Consider the following 16,603-nt stretch of genomic DNA (forward strand, 5'->3'; position numbering starts at 1 on the left):
GAAGGAGACATGAGCTAAAGAAGGTGGGTGGCCTCTAGAATCTAGAAAGGGCAAGGAAACAGATCCTCCTCTAGAGCTTCCAAAAAGGATCCTTGTCAGACTTCTGACTTACAAAACTGTAAAGTAATAAATTTATGTTATTTTAAGCCACTAAATGTGTGCTAATGTGTTACAGCAGCACTAGGAAACACGCTGTTTCCTCTCCTGTTTTTAAGAAGAACAGAATGAGCTATGTCACTGGTTTGTTGTAATTGCTAAATAAAATAATTTGTGAGAAATACTTGGCATAGGGAACATAGTGATGTATCTCAGCCTTGCCAGTGTTCAGATGGGTAAGATTTCCCTCTGAGTGCCCTGTTCCCATGTTTAGGTTGCCAATGGACTTCTTTCTTTATGTCAGTGGCGACAGTCAAGTCTTGTACTGGCCTGGTCACTTTAAGGGGACTTTAAAGTCTTTCCTAGGATTCATCATTTATTGATTTTATATATCAACTCTCAGAAGATGTTTTTATTTCACTTGTTGCCAAGTTATGGGAAATTTATTCTAGTGCCATCCAGGTACCACCCACTCGTAGGTCCTTCCCCAAAGTAATTCTCCCTGTATTTTCTTTCTCCTTTCTGCCTGTACTGCAGGAATGTCTGAAGGCTTGTTGGGTGTCTGTGGAGAGGTAGGGGAGGGAAGCTCCCAGCAGGGAGCAGAGAAGCAGTTGCCAGTCATCCCAGTGAGTGCAGGGCAGTCCCAGGTAGGGTGGGCATTCTAGAGTGAGGCATTCCAGTTCAGGGATGACTGGGCTGGAGGAATAAACTCCGTGTATTGTTTTCTTATTTTTGTTTTGTTTTAATGATTAAGAAAGTCTCTCTAAAAAGGAGAATCTTCACAATCTGACATTCATTGACGTCCTTCAGGTCAGTTAAGTCAGTTGGGTAGATCCTGGTGTAAGTGAATAAAGTGAAGGCCACAGGTTTTCCTCTATCTTTGCTGGGTGAGTCAGATTCCCAGAGAACTGCTTTTGCATTATCACAGGACAAGAAACCAACAGAATTGTATTCCTACTACCCAAGTGCTAATATTATGTGGGTTTACTTATGTTATCTTTTAATGCTCACAAAATCACTGTGAAATACATATTATTCTGTTTCCCACTGAGGAAGGGGAGCATCATCACAACATCGCTATGAAATAGATAAATAGACAGCAATTACGCCTGTTTACAGCCAAAGATCATGGGGCTCAAGGAGGATGACAGCTGTACCCGCTTGGCTGGGACAGCAATACGACCACTGTGGGGCTGCCACTGGCTGGTCGCCTACGCAGAACTTCTCAGTTGAGGCCACGTTTCAAAGCCTGGTTTTCAGTCTTCAAAGTCTATACATTGGACTCTGTGAACTCAGAGATGATCAGACTCTATTGTGATATACTCAGGCTAACAAAGTGTTAATATGGATAATGGATTAGCCAGAAACATTATGGCCTTATTCTTAGGGTATTTCTTTTTTTCTAAGGATCATGTTCTTCCTTTTTCTTTCTTCTTCACTGTGCCCCATTCACCTAGCTACTTCAGGGCCCAGCTTAAACCTGACATCCACCTGGAAGCTTTCCTTGACCCTCCTAATTTTTGTTGTTTGCCCTCATACCACCCCCAACTCAAAGTGGTCTAATAAAACTTTGTGCTTCCCCTAGAATAACTCGTATTGTATTGTTTTCTGTTCACTTGTCTGGTAACCCTCACTAAAATCAAAGTTCCTTGAGGCCAGGGATTGTACTTCATGTACTGTTCTTCTAACTGGGACTCAGCACAAGCCTATGTACATAGGAGATGCTCAATAAAATTTTCTTTAAAAGAATGGAAGACCTGTGTTTTAAGTCCTGGCCCTGCTACTTTCTAGTAGTGTGACTTTCATCAAGTTCCTTCTGTCCATACAGCCTCAGTTTCCTCATTTATAAAAAGGGAAATTTTGTTGAGATGCTAGGGAGTTCTTTTCAAACATGAACATACTGGGATTCTAATGCAACTCATTAGCTGTCCCAGAACCATAAATCAACAATCATATCTTGCAAAGTGCAAGTTAGGAGGATTGCCTGGACTTCTTGAACATGGATTAATTATTTCACCCTATCCACTTACATACATTAACAGTAAACACATTCATACCTATTTTGTGCTGATATTTCTATCCTTGATCCCAAGGGCTTACTTATCATAGAATATCCTCTTCATTTAGACTGATTGGCACACTCAAAAGGAGGCTTTTGAGCCTGAAAAAAATAAATTATACTTATGTCTGCTTTCTTATTCTTATATCCATTTATTTTTTTACCTAGAGAGAGTTAATGAAATCTTCTGTTATACTAAGTAAGAATTTCAAGTGAATATAATTAAATAAACTAGTATGTAAAAACAGCAGTATCAAATAAGAAAAAAGTCTGCAAATATTGATGATTATTGATGGACTTGAGTTGGTAATCGGTATAATACCATGACTGTGTGAAATATTTGATATGAAAATAAAAGGAAAATGCAAACTAACATGCCAGCAGTAAAAATGTGCAGTATTAATTGTAAATAATTGCAGTAGCTCACATGTGATGTCTGCTCAGCTAACTCCTAAGTAATGGAGGAATCCATGTCACACTGCAAGATTGTATTGGAGGCTTACAGATTATAAGATGTTGTTTTCTACATTCCTAAAGCTTATTACCATAGAAATCAAAATCTCACCATGTCTCAGGTACTTCTTGCTAGTAAATTAAACACATTTAAATGTTTTATTAATATATAGTATGTAATAAACCAAAGCAGTAATGTACTAAGACTTTCTATAGGTGCAATTAATTTTTCCAAAATTTGCTCAACATTTGCTGGTGACTGTCACTAACTGAAGACTCAAAAACAGACTAAACGCTTTTCAGAAATTACTTCTTAACCTTACTGCAAAGTCTTAATGTTATTGAAAAGATATACCTAAGAGGATAAAACATCAGTATTCTAAGTAAACTAACTACAGATAAATTTTAGTCTGTATTTCATTAAACATTTTCTTGCCCTATACAGAATTTCTTTTATCTTTGGGCAAAAACTGTGTTTAGCTTAGCTTATAGGCTAATTAATATTAAGTTGGGTTTTTCCCCCAACTCTGTCTTTCTTCATTATTTTCATGCCTTCTTGCTTATTTTGCAATCATGATAATCTCTGACCTGCTTACTCAGCAAAGCCCACTTCCAGGTCAGGGCCATGACCTTGTGTGGACAGAACACAGTCTTTCAGCAACACACCAGGAAAACAGCAAAGACAAATTGATTTGTTGTTTCTGTGCACACAAGTTATTCTGTACTCAAATCATAGTCAATGAAAATGATCTGATAACTCAAAATCTTGATACAGAAGCCCAGATGAAAATCTATACTTTTCAAGAAAATAAGAGTATATCTTTATTTCATATAGAAAATAAATTATGTGGTTTGTTTGAATGTAGTGTTTGCATTTGATTATAGATTACTTAAATTACTTTCTAAAAAGTGGATTGAAGAAGTTAGGAAAGGAATGCCCATATTTACATATCCTAGTATTGAAAGTGAATTCCAATTTTTATGCTACATATAGAGTAAATGGATGTGTAAATGGAAGTTCGACTCCTAAAAGTTACTGATCATGTTGATGATCAACTGAATCACATTATAAATTTGGCTATATTCTTTAAAAATGTTATTTATTTTCAGATTCGGATAAATGGTTCCTAATTGGTATGCTAGTGGTAAGAGTTGTAGTTTATAAACAGTGTAGTATTTTGTCTCATGGTTCTGATTTTTAAATTACTATACTTAATTTGGTATTTAAAACAGCATTATAAGAAATTAAGAAAGTTTTCGTTAAGAAAAAGTTGAGAAACCTGGCTTTAACTAATCTGCCCTAAAAAAAAAGTTGATGAATGGCAGGATTTGTAACAGAACAGAAACAGAAGTTGTTTCCGTGGAGCAGGAATCCCGAACTTCTTAGGGAGGCAGAGGTGTGAGAATCCAAAAACCCGAAAGAAGATGCATACTTGGTGAAGTTAAAAGGAAGAAGAAAAAAATGCAGTGTCCAGGACAGTTCCTCACATGTGGTGGACAATACATAGTTCAGTTGACTAAATGAACTTAGACCATTCAGTCATATTGGGCATTGGTATAATTTAGTTCTGCTATAATGTACAAAAATGACACTGAGGTAATAAGAGCGATGAGAGACTTAAGCTATTTGGGCATCTGCTCGAAGTCTTATTCATGTTTAAATGAAAATGGGGTCTCAGATACTAATTTGCTTCACTACCATTTTCTCTCTAGGGAAGTAACGGAAATGAAGGGAACTGCTATATTGGACCTAATTTTAACCAAGAAAAGATTGGTTGATAAGATAAAAGTAGAAGGAACCTTTATCAATGTATTCGATAAATACATATTGAGTGTCTGCAGTGGGCCAGCACTTGGAGGATTGTGACCACGATGTTTAAGATTTTGCGCTAAGGAGCAGATGGTGGATATGGCAGACATGTATTACAGACTTCAGGGGAACTCCCAGATAGTGCAGAGAAGAAGAAGATATGGTTCTATAGCCTAAGACTCTAAAAGAGAAGATAACTGAAGAGATGGGAAGCCCACCTCTACATTCAAATTAGGGCTCTTTCTTGGTACTCCTAAAGCTCCTCAAACAGTACTTGGCACATAGCTGATACCCAGTAAGTTTTACATACACATATGTAAAATGTGTGTGCATATGTAAAAAATGAAAGAATAAACAATGAAATTGTGATAATATAATCATGATTATGTTTCCAAATTATCAAAGATAATGTACACATTCTGTCTCACACACACACGTACTCCAAGTCTAACAGTCCATAAGTGTTTGAATGATTAGAATTAGAGATTTGATAGTTCTAAAAAAAAAAAAAAGAGAGAGAGAGAGAGAGTTATGGCCGAAAGGGCATGTTCAAATTAACTCATGATATAAAAGAACATTTATTTATTCATTTTATTTATTTATATTTTGAGACGGAGTCTCGCACTGTCACCCAGGCTGGAGTGGAGTGGTGTCATCTCAGCTCACTGCAACCTCAGTCTCCTGGATTCAGGCAGTTTTCCTGCCTTAGCCTCCGGGTAGCTAGGATTACAGGTGTGCACCACCATGCCTGACGAATTTTTGTATTTTTAGTAGAGACAGGGTTGAGACTCATTATAATCAGTGTATACCATGATGTGATTGTCAAGAAAATGCAATCTTAAGCTACATTTAAAAAAATGAATAAAACCACTGAGTATATATATGTATCACAGGGTGGGAAGAATAAAGTTCTCAAGTTCTGATAAGACAAAATGTCTTATCCACAAATTTGTTTAGGAATGTATTATATAAAGTTCTTTCCAACATTGACATCCTTCAATTCAATGAACAATTCTGTACTAGGATAGAGGAAAGCATATGTAAGATGAATCTGGGAGTTTTGGAAGAGTGACCAGATGAAGGAGTGTCTGAAGGCAAAGCTAGCACATTCATGGAAGGCAGTCGATTCCATCTTAGCCAAGGGTTTAGTCACAAGTAGACTTGTACAGGCAAAGCTCTTTTAGGAGGCATGGATCCCCATTGTAGAATATGTTTGAGCAAGGTCTGGAGGGCTATTTAATGAGGATGTTGACTGGGGGATTAACTTATAGCTCAGGTGTATGTATGAAGACTCCAGACTGTGTCAAATGAGGAATAAGTGCACTCTCAAGAATAAAGTTCTCAAGATCTGCCAAGACAAAATGTCTTACCTACAAATTAATTTAGGAATGTATAAATTCCCTTATACGTAGAGTCCCAGGACTCCGGTAGAGTAAACAGTTACTGGATGTTGAGTTCAGTGTTGAAGCTTCACCAGCTTGCAGATTGTGGGTACATTAGGACCAGGGGATGCTTCTCGTGAAAGTTGGGTTGAGTTACAAACCAAACCAAACTGAAAAATCTGTTAGAAGGTATTTGTTTGTGTCATCCAACAGCTTCTTTAGATTTTGCTTCGAATGGTAAGTCATACCATGTTTTCTAACAAAGCCGTAGATTTGAGGCATTTCTGGCCCTGCCTGCAGAAAGAAAGGCTCTTTCCATGACATCTCAGACTCCCAGGCATAAAAACCCAAAGGAAATAATTGACTTCTGAGAGTGTACCTTGTAGGTATCAGCTGGACTTGACTTGGCTTCAATTTTTGCTTCAAGCTTTCAGACAACACATAACTAAGACAGAACGAGACCATTCTAGATGCCTCATGGTAAATTCAGGGGAAGAGACTGCAAAAACAACATTGTTTCTCCCTTTGGAATTCTGGAGTTACAAGGCAGAGGTGCCCCATCTTCCCGAACTGTAAGTGAATTCCCTTTCCATCATTCTCATTCAGTGGCCAGCCAGCTTCGGCTTGAACAGATTCTGTGACAGGAGTCTCACTACCTCCCAGGACAGCTTCACCTGCCCTTTAATGACACCAAATGTAACAGGAATAAAGGGAAAGGAACATAAGGAGATAGTAAGTTAAGGAATGGGTGAGAAAGAATGTGGCAGGTGGCCCGGGAAAGGGTATTCCATGATGATTTGTCCTCAGTGGGAAGTGGAGAGCAAAATTTAAAGCACTGAGAAAGTGTTGTTCCTCCCACTGATAATTTTCCTTCCCCCTTTGGCATTTTTGCCAAGCCGGCTTTACGTCTATGATTCTAAGTTTTGTGGGTACTAAGTTGTTGCAACTGGAATGAACCCTCTAAATAATTTTTAAGCTACATATTCCTTTTATTTGTATCGAACCAAAACAATGGCACCAGACTAGTGGAATGAGGACCAGCTTGGGAGTTAGTTTGAGAGGTTTCAGTCTTAGCCTTGCTATTGACTAGCTCTGGGACCTGGGCCTTAACATATAAGCCTTAGTTCCCTCATCTCTAAAATGGAGATAATAATACCTACATGCAGGTACGTTGTGAGGCCTCAGTGAAACAGAATCATTCAGTGTGGTGCCTGAAGAGGGTTTGGTTTGGTTTGTTCACTGTTGTATCCCCAGCACCTAGGATGGTACCTGGCTCAGAGCAGGTGGCCACTAAGTGCTAAAATGAACACTGAATGAATGAATGACTGTGGTCAGTAAATGACAGCTATTGCTAAAGGCATGGCAGAGCTGTCAGACCGAAGAAGTCTTTGTAAAGCAAGAGGCTGATTATTCGGAGGCTTGAAGGAGAATGCTTTGTCGTAAGCTAAATTAATTTTTCCCCACTATACAGCATGGCTTTAGGATTCTTCAGAAACTGACTAGGTTGGTCTGATGGTAGTGGGTTATCAGAACTTATTAACATTAGTGTCACTAAAGTTGGCGCTTAATCCCCCTGTGCTAAATTTGACTGCCAGAAAAAAAAAAAAAAAAAAAGAAGAAGAAAACTGACTAATACTGTGACCATTAGAGTCTTTCCTCAATCCTAACCCTATGTTCTCTATGAGACATCTAGCGTGGTCTCATTCTGTCTAGTCAAGTATCATTCGAAAGCTTAGAACGAAAAATGAAACCAAGACTTAAAGACTGGCTGGTATCCATTCAGAAATAGATACAAATGTAGATTAAGTTTTTACACATTTTCCCTTTCTACTACCTCCTCACATTTTTAAGAGAACATTTAGTAAAACAAACAAGAGTGTCTTTTCAGTATCTGGTTATCTCTTTTTCCAGGCTGAGTAGTTTGGTAAGTTATATAATATTTGGTGTTACTCATCTCACAGGATGTAAAATCAGGTAAAAATAAAACCAAATGGAATCTTAAATACAGTTTGAGTTACTTTCCTAGAGGTAAGTATGACTCACCTATATAGTTTTATTTGTTTTGGAGCCCTTTAATATTTGTCAGATTAAGGCATATATTTTTACAAAACTAAAAGTACAGAAAGTCAGCTTGCACCAATTGGAAGTTATTTTAAAAGATCCTGTTTTCAATTCAGCATTTCAAGAATAACAGAGAAAATGCATAAAGTCTAGATTCAGAACCATGTAACCAAAAATGACAGTGGGGTGGGAGGGAGAATTGGGCTGGGATAGGATGAGAAGGAACTTTCCCATTTACTAAAAGAATAATGAAACAAGGATATTACCTCTAGCTGCATTACGAACAGAACAAATGTAAACCACACCACCTAGACACCTCCTCCAAATACTGCCTTCTAATGTCATCTCATTGCTTACTGCCTGCTAATCTTATCTCCCTGCAGGAGCCAATCTGAAAATTACACTGCATCATAGTTAACTAAACACATTGCATCTAGCAGAGACAAATCGTGGACTCCCAGTAAATATTTATTAATTGACTTATGTGTGCTAAGCAGGTAGGTTTTCTTTCTGGCTTTACACATTAGTCACTGTTTCTGCAAGCAAAGTTTCACTTTCGCTCTTCCTCATACCTGCAGTGCCATTCCCATCATTGCCAGTATTGCCTCAAAGTAGTGCAAAAGAGCACTCCCTCTCTGAAGCCCTCTTTGATTAAGCTCACCTAAACTAAAGCCATCTCATTCCTCCAGAAGCCACTTTATGTACGTGGTTATAATCATTTCAGAATGATTTGTTTACTATTTTGTTAAACATTCTTATTTCTCTTGGTTTTAATACCCCCATGCATGACAATATACACCCCCACCAAGAATGGGCATTGAGTCTCAGTTCTCATAGGGATACACGCACACAGACACCCTCTACATGTAGGGTCTGGCCCAGGGGAAGCACACTCAAAGGACATGTTCCACAGTTAGATAATAAAATTGTTAGCATTAGTAAAATAAAACAGACATTCCTAATTATTTGTCTCTACAAATCAGCCAAGAATGGGTATAAATGGAATCAAAGCTGTGAGAGATGTGTCTACTTCACCAAACAGGTGATCAAAACCTAATACATTTACACCTCAAAATTGGTGTTAGGTAGATCGAATAACTACCAAAGTCTTCCAAAGGTAAATAATATGTAGTATTATATTTAGCTGAGAGGACTGTGCATTATTTGAGCCACTGTATTAAAAGTTTTGATTCATTCAATCTTTAGAAAAATGATTTGGAAGAGACTAAACTATGTATTGCTAATGCTTGTACACCATTGGAAGCATCTGGTACTTTCTGAACTTCCCGCAGCATGAGTTGAGCCATAGGGCAGGCCAGAGCTCCGTGCAAAGTGGAGAGGATGAGTATCTGCTCTCCAGCCTTTTATGCTACAAACTAAGTGTGGCCAAGGCAGACCATAAGATAGTTTATGAAGGGTCCGTTAAGTTCATGTAGGTGCCAACAGCAATGAAAATCCTATCTATGCCGGAGTTACATGGGTATATAGGAGTGAGGCTAATGGTTAAATGTGTTTAGCATTGGGTGAAAATGAATTTTTTTTTCATACTCCATAGAAAAGGTGAATTTCAGTCTTTCGTTTTTGGACAAAAGTGTTGGCTTTGATGGAGAGGAACTAGAGAGCTATAGTCTAGTGACTTTTTCCTGGGTATAAGGCTCTACATTAAGAAGAAATAAAATCAGTAAAAGATGCTGGGCAAGTTACCAGGTTAAAGGGGATACATGGGGCCCAATAAGGAAGATATAGAGAGTTTGGGTGCTCATGATTAGACCTTGACTCTGATAATGACTAAAAGATATTGCAAGGTTGGAGGTATGCTGGGAGGAAGAGCAGAGTGGATTGGAAGGTGTGTGAAGTGATATGGCTAAAACAATATTGGACAATACTGGGTTTTTTGTTTTTTGAGATAGGGTCTCACTGTGTCACCCAGGCTGGAGTGCCAGTGGCATGATCACAGCTCACTGTAGCCTCGACCTCCTGGGCTCAAGTGATCCTCCCACTTCAGCTTCCCTAGTAGCTGGGACTACAGGCACATGCAACCACGCCTGGCTAATTTTAGTATTTTTAGTAGAGATAGGGTTTTACCACGTTGCCCAGGCTGCTCTCGAACTCCTGAACTCAAGGGATCCACCCACCTCAACCTCCCAAAGTGCTGGGATTACAAGCGTGAGTGACCGTGCCCAGCCTGACAATGCTGGTTTTAAAAGGGTGGCATTTAAAGTGATAACTTAGTATGAGGGGTTAAAAACTGGAGAAAAAATTATTAAAAATTCATTGCAAGCAAGACAAGAAGAATAAAAATGAGAGGACATTTATTCCTTTCTTTCCATGTGTCTTCATTGAACATTTAGCTTGTCAAAGGCATTGTATTTGGAACTTTGGAAGAGAGAAAGGCAAAGTAGAATTTGTCAGAAGCAGTCTTTTTAAAAGGAAGGAATTTTTTTGTAATATATTAAATCTGTTAAAGTCTTGTATACTTGAAGCACTTTAAAAGTATTTATTAATTTCCCATTACAACATCTTTCAGGTGACAAATTTCTATTTTGTATTACAGCTAGAAATTGAAAGTTCACTAAGATAGTAAATATGACCCCCTAGAATCTTGAGCGTATACTAAATGATCAAAATGAGTTTTTATTATCTGTGACTGCATTAGAATAAACTAAAGGGAATTAAAATCATACGAATTCTTTCTTTTATTCATGTTGATGCAATTACTTGAAGTCATGTATGGAAAGAGGTTTAGTAATTTTTAGATTGTTCCCTTATTAGCTCCAAGGCTTTATTTGAACTTTGCTCTTTCTATGTTATGACTGTTTATTGTCCTCTGAAGACAAGTACCTTAAGCTGTGAATTTGGTCACAAAAGCACTGAGCACAGCTGATAGCTACAAGGCAGGAAACCGTGACCTGACATGGGTTTCCGATCCACTCTATGGGGAAGTGATATTGTAGTAATGGATTTGCTTCTGCCAGTGCAGCTGTTTTAAAAGCATGGAAAACAAATGACCCTGTGGACACAGACAGAGCCCTGAGAGGGCTGCAGTCAGGCCCCTAGCCTCGGGCTGCCACCCTCTCCTCTCTGGAGTCACCCCACCTCTCCCATCAGGTGACAGTGTGAGTTGGAAAAGGGACGGGTGTAGCCACACCAGGACAATTTGTGGTCAGAAGGTCAGGTTTCAAGGGCCGGCTCCGTTACTGGCTGGATGCGTGTTGGTAACCTCATAATCCTTAGATTCTCACCTGTAAAATGAGGACAGTGGGAAAACCACCACATGAGCTATGAGGGAATCTATTTATATTATTTTATAGCACTTCTATAGCACTTGCTGTGTGCCAGGCACTGTTGTAATCACTTTACAAACGTGAACTCATTTCATCCTTCTTACCACCCTATGCCGTAGTTACTATTATTATCCCCATTTTACTGATGAGGAAACACGACCTAGATCAAGGTACTTGCCCAAATCCCAAAACTAGTAAGAGACTGAGCTGGGATTCAATCTTGGTGAATTGTAATTGCTTGTTTTTGGTCATAAGCACATAAGAAATAATCTGTATTGCAGAAAATAGGCAGTGTTTACTCTTTGAGAATATTTAAGGGCCCAAGATCCTGTGCTTGGTGACAGAGGCACAGGGCTGGTGGTAGCAACTTTCTAGGCCAACTGCCTGCGTGTGGTCAGCTAGATGGGCTCTGATGGTGGGGCCTGATCCAAGAGGGAAGTGAGCCTTTCTAAGAACATGTAGAATGTATGTGTTAGATTTCTAAAACTCAAACAAGTGAACAGGTAACATATATAGGACTAATGTGTGTATAGATGGAGCAGGTCTGACAGGTAAGAAACCCTTCTCCGCTCTGCCAACAAATGTACTCTACCACATGCGTCTCACCCTGGCTTTTTGCTGTTAAACTGAATAAACATCAGGCAAGAACTTCACTTCCTTGTGTGAACACATGCCCCTTAATAAAATGTATACCCCTGGACATGGTTTGTACATTTTCCATTTAATGCAAAATTAGCTAACAGATGTTTTCAATTAGGTGTAGAACCAGGAACTGGTTTCAGGGTGCAGTGCTAGAATGTGTACTAATTGATTGATATGCCTGTCCTGGTGTCTCCCGGAAGATAAGAAGCCCTTAGCAGATAATCATGTCCAGAAACTGACCTTTGGAATGATGACTGCAGTCCTAGCCTAAACGTTCTCAGCCTCAGGGGCAGTCAGTGTAAAGGTTGCAAGTTCAGTCTTAGAGCTATACCTTCCCTAAGATAAGAATGATGAAGAGTTGGCATTCACTAACAGGAGCCTGAAGGCAAAAACACTGGGCAGTTTCACAAAAAGGGAACAAGCAGTCTTTCTGAAGGTGAGTCTTCCTGTTGATCAGGTGGCCAAGGCCACCAGCCCACTGCTGATTACTCAGACACGCCCAAGATCCTGCTACTACCCTGGTTTCTGCCTCCACATTCGTCACTACTGAGATGACTTACTGGTCACGGTAAAAGCAAGTTGATAAAGGTGGCCAGTGGGGGAACAGAGCTTATCTGCCTCCTGAGAAAGCCAGTCGCTGGAAACTGGATTGAGAGCCCTGATTTGGAGCACGAGGAAACCTTAAAAAGTGAGTTGAGGTTACATTTTCTGGGAAGCCGTAAGAAGAGCAGTAATGGGGTGGGAAAGGGGGTGGCTGCCTGGGGACGCTTTCCAGCTGGAAGTCTAAGCCCTGCCCTATTTCTTTCCCACCAAGTGCCAGTGTGTTTAAGGCGGTACATCATATACTGTTTTTGTTCAGCTAGTGCCAGTAACATTTCAAGGAACTAGGAAGAACCTGACTTTCTCTGCCACTTAGAGAAAATTATTAAATGTTTACTAGGAGAGTTCTGACTCAATGAATTAGAATACTGTGAGTTCGTTGGAACAGAGGTTTTTGAAACCAGAATGTGCTGTGAAGAGATGATGGGTTCCTTTTCCGCATTTTTATTCCATGACAACCGAGCCAGCTTCCCAGAGTTAGCTATAAACACAGAGCTTTTGTTTGCCAGGTTTAGTTAGGGGTTCTCTTTGCCGGTCCGGAGTTATATTGCAGAACCATAATCCATGTTTTCTTTGGACATGAATATGCAGTGTTGTCCTTATAAAGATGCCATTAAAAGTTTAAAAAGCATACAGCCCCATCCCCAGTCCCACTAACGGCAAGCGTGCCTTGCATACTTTTGCACCCGACTCTCTGGGATGGGACTTTTGAGCTGGACAGACCACAGCCCCAGTGTTGCTGTGCCCAGAACCTTGAGCCAGCTGAATTCCAACTCTAATTCTTTTAGTTCTCAATGTCATTTCCTTCCCCACTTCCTTGCCTAGCATTCTCCTGTGTTTGTGTGTACATATCTGTCTTCATCATTGATCTGTAAGCTCCTTTGGGGCGAAGAGCTCTGGAGCCAGGAGATGTGAGTTCAAATCTTAGCTCAACCAGGTACTGAATAACTCTGTGACTTAGTGAGTAGCTTACCTCTCTGTGCTCACGTTTATTTTTCTACAAAATGGTGATAACAAAAATAGAAGTATACACTGCTTAGGGCGATTCTGAGAATAAAAGGAGTTAATACATGGAACGTGCTTAGAGCAGTGCTGGGTATACGGTAAGGGTTCAGTAAGTGTAGCTTTAACCACTGCCAGCATTCCCCACAGACCCTGGCGCATTGTCGGTGTTTAATGAATGTTTGTCAAATTATAAGAAAAAACATTGCCCTTTCTGTAGGAATTGCCCATAGCTGAAGAGATGGGGAAAGGAAAGAAAGAAAGGGAACACATGATATTTCTTTTTCAACATTGGGGAGTTTGTGGTAAAGTACTTGGGGCTCTGGAGTATAAAGAACTATGTTTGATCTTTTGTCCAAACCCCTCTGGGATTTGGGATTTGCCAGCGGGCGGTTGCGGGGATGGGGGAGCAAAGCAGTGTGCTCTGCAGGGAGAGAACCAATTACAGTGTGCTTGAAGAGGGTGACATTTATTCTGCTGAACCTCTTCTCTGCTTCACATAACGTTGGCCACTTCACCTTTCCTGAGACGTCTCTGAGGATGGGCATATTTTAAAGACTTGAGCTTACATCATCGCATGTTAAAAGAACGGAGTATAATTGAGTTGCTGATACAAGTAGGTACTTGCACCAGGTCCGGGTCGCCCACATCTCTATGGAAACACATGTTTGCTTTAAAGCCCAGCAATCAGAAGCAGATCCTTATAGGAGCCAGCGTTGGGTCACTTTTAGAAAAAGCCATTTATTCATATTCTCAAGTCAGCAGAGACCTATGAAATGAAATAATTTCAAATTAAATAGAAAAACCATGCCGTAGGTGAATGCTAATAAAGCCTGCCATGCGTCCTCCTCCCTCTGTGCTTGCACTGCCTTAGATCTGCCGCATTTATTTTAGCTGTCCTTTGCTCTTTTGTGCCCATTTGCATTCTGCTGCTGTGGGGAGGTGGTTTGGCACTTTATGCAAAAATGGTTAATCTTCATTCATAAGCATTTGCCAGTACTGAAATGGAAAATTCAAAGCTGGGACTGCCATAAAGTACGCTTTGTGTTCCTCTCTGCCGTGTACGTGCAGCATATACAACAGTGTGCGCCACACAGATGACGCTGCCTGCCGTACGAGCACTCAGCACTCGGGGCTGTTGAGTGAAGATGTTCTCCCATGAAGGTCTCAAACTTGCATCAGCACACCTTGCCCTAGATCTGTTCAAGTGATATTCTAAGAGATTGGAAGCTTTTATCTGCCTCTGAAAGCAGGCCTTTTCACATCAGTATTGACTGTTAATGACCTGTTTAAATAAAACATTCAATTTTCTTTCTTCCCCCCACAAAGAACTTAGTAGGCAGTGACATTTCTAAACCAAAGGCTAACCCTGCTTTTCAAAAAAGGCCAAGCCAGAGCTTTTAAATGTGAAATTTTTTCTGACATTTGCCCTTAAAATGTTTTTCAGTGAAGTTGTTCTAACAGTGGGTTGAGTACATTGAAATGTCTTTGAATGAAAATGCAACCTTGAGTTTTTTTCTCCAAATTAAACAAAAAATACCAGTCGAAGTATCTTCATATGAAATTCATATTTCAGTCACCACTGTGTTTCATTTTTTGTGTTTCTCAGTCCTAATAATTAAAGCAACTTTCCTTTGAGGAACAAGAACTTTTATTAAACTATGGAAATTAAACCACAGAAACAAAGAGCAAAAACACTTGAAATATAAGAGACCTCAGTTGTTACCATGCCAGATAAGGAGTAGCAAAGGATGGAGGGAAAAGAAGGAGGGGGCAAAATGGAAGAGAAATTAGGCAATTGAACAGTTAGGCGACAGAAAACATACCTACTACTAAATTTAGACCAAATCTCAGTTTCGTAGAAGGAACAGTTTCCCTCTTTAGCTGGCATGCAAGTGCCCCTGATTGTGCTTAGGGCACTGGATGGTGAGTCTCTCATTTAAAAGTGACCTGTACAGAGAAATAGCCTACTACTGTACATCATTGGAGACGGTGCCCACGCCTTTGTAAGTGTTTCCATCAACTCCTAGTGCCCGTACAGACCTGTAGTACAAGAGAGCCAAAAGAGACCACAACCTGGAGGCCTGAGACCCTCGTGCCACACTGTGGCCCATCAGGAGGAATGGTGCCCTTTATAGACAGATGTGAAGTCCTTCCAGCTCTCCCTATTGAAACTTACCTGTCCTGTTTCCCATCCTCTCAGAGCACTGCTCTCTGCTAAGGGCCAATTGATGGCAGTAGGAGAATGAAATAAATTAATCTGTGATAGTGCACCTTCTTCCAGAGGTAATAACATGCCTTCAACTAAGTAGAAATGCGTATGTCTCTTAAGAAGCTCATACTCAGAGATACTGTTGGATGCTGTTTTGCCTGAGAGATTTTTGCTGCTTCTCAAATCACATGGCATAATTGACTTCCTACACACAAGATCAGTGCTGATTCTTCCCCTCTGAGCAGCCGTGAGAAAATGTCTTAGGATCTACATGATCATAGTGATGCAGGATTTTCAATAGCATTGTCTAGGCTATACCAAAGTCAGGTACACAGACACTTTAATTACTCTAACTTAATAATTTAAGTTAGTAATTCAATTAGTTACACCTTTAGACCCCAGAATGTCACAGAGCCACTGGCAACATCACAGCTCACAAGAAACAATTTGTTGGCTGAGGGCCCACTAACTGCAACTTCACCTGAGGTAGGAAGCTGCAGGAAAACAGCCTTTTTCTGGTGGGGGTGTTGTGGCGAATGGAGTCTCACTCTGTCACCCAGACTGGAGTGCAGTGACGTGATCTCAGCTCACTGCAACTTCCGCCCCACCTCCTGGGTTCAAGCAATTCTCCTGTCTCAGCCCCTCCCCCCCACCTTACCCCCCAAGTACCTGGGACTACAAGCACACGCCATCACGCCCAGCTAATTTTTGTATTTTTAGGAGAGACGAGGTTTTGTCATACTGGTCAGGCTGGTCTCGAACTCTTGACCTCAGGTGATCCACCCACCTCAGCCTCCCAAAGTGCTGGGATTACAGGAGTAAGCCGTCGCGCCCAGCCAAAAATAGCCATTTCTTTAAAACAAGTTAATTTATGCCCATTCCTGTGTGAGTGGAGTGATTTCGCGCTGCAGTTTGTGCGTCCTGCACATGCACAAGGCATTATTGTGGGCTTGTCTGGCCTGAGAAGGCAGGTCCCGGAGAACAGTTTTATTCCCCTGGCGG

General features: G+C 40.3%; 1 protein-coding gene across 14 annotated transcripts in view; it reads left to right on the forward strand.

The window, feature by feature from the left end:
• Positions 1 to 16,603, forward strand: part of SPATS2L (spermatogenesis associated serine rich 2 like) — a 179,031-nt gene that overhangs the window by 56,862 nt on the left and 105,566 nt on the right. The window contains exon 1 of one of the 14 annotated variants that reach the window (XM_003907781.5): positions 5,170 to 6,372. The exons of 10 other annotated variants lie outside the window; for them this stretch is intronic. In XM_003907781.5, coding sequence (XP_003907830.2) covers positions 6,278 to 6,372 — 95 coding nt within the window. In that variant the 5' untranslated portion in view covers positions 5,170 to 6,277. Of the gene's footprint in view, positions 1 to 5,169; positions 6,373 to 10,575; positions 12,224 to 12,257; positions 12,476 to 16,603 lie in introns of those variants that run through there. 3 more of the 14 variants (XM_003907782.5, XM_017946764.3, XM_017946763.3) reach the window with 3 other exon arrangements.

This window comes from Papio anubis, chromosome 10 (genome assembly GCF_008728515.1).
Source record: "Papio anubis isolate 15944 chromosome 10, Panubis1.0, whole genome shotgun sequence".
NCBI lineage: Eukaryota > Metazoa > Chordata > Mammalia > Primates > Cercopithecidae > Papio > Papio anubis.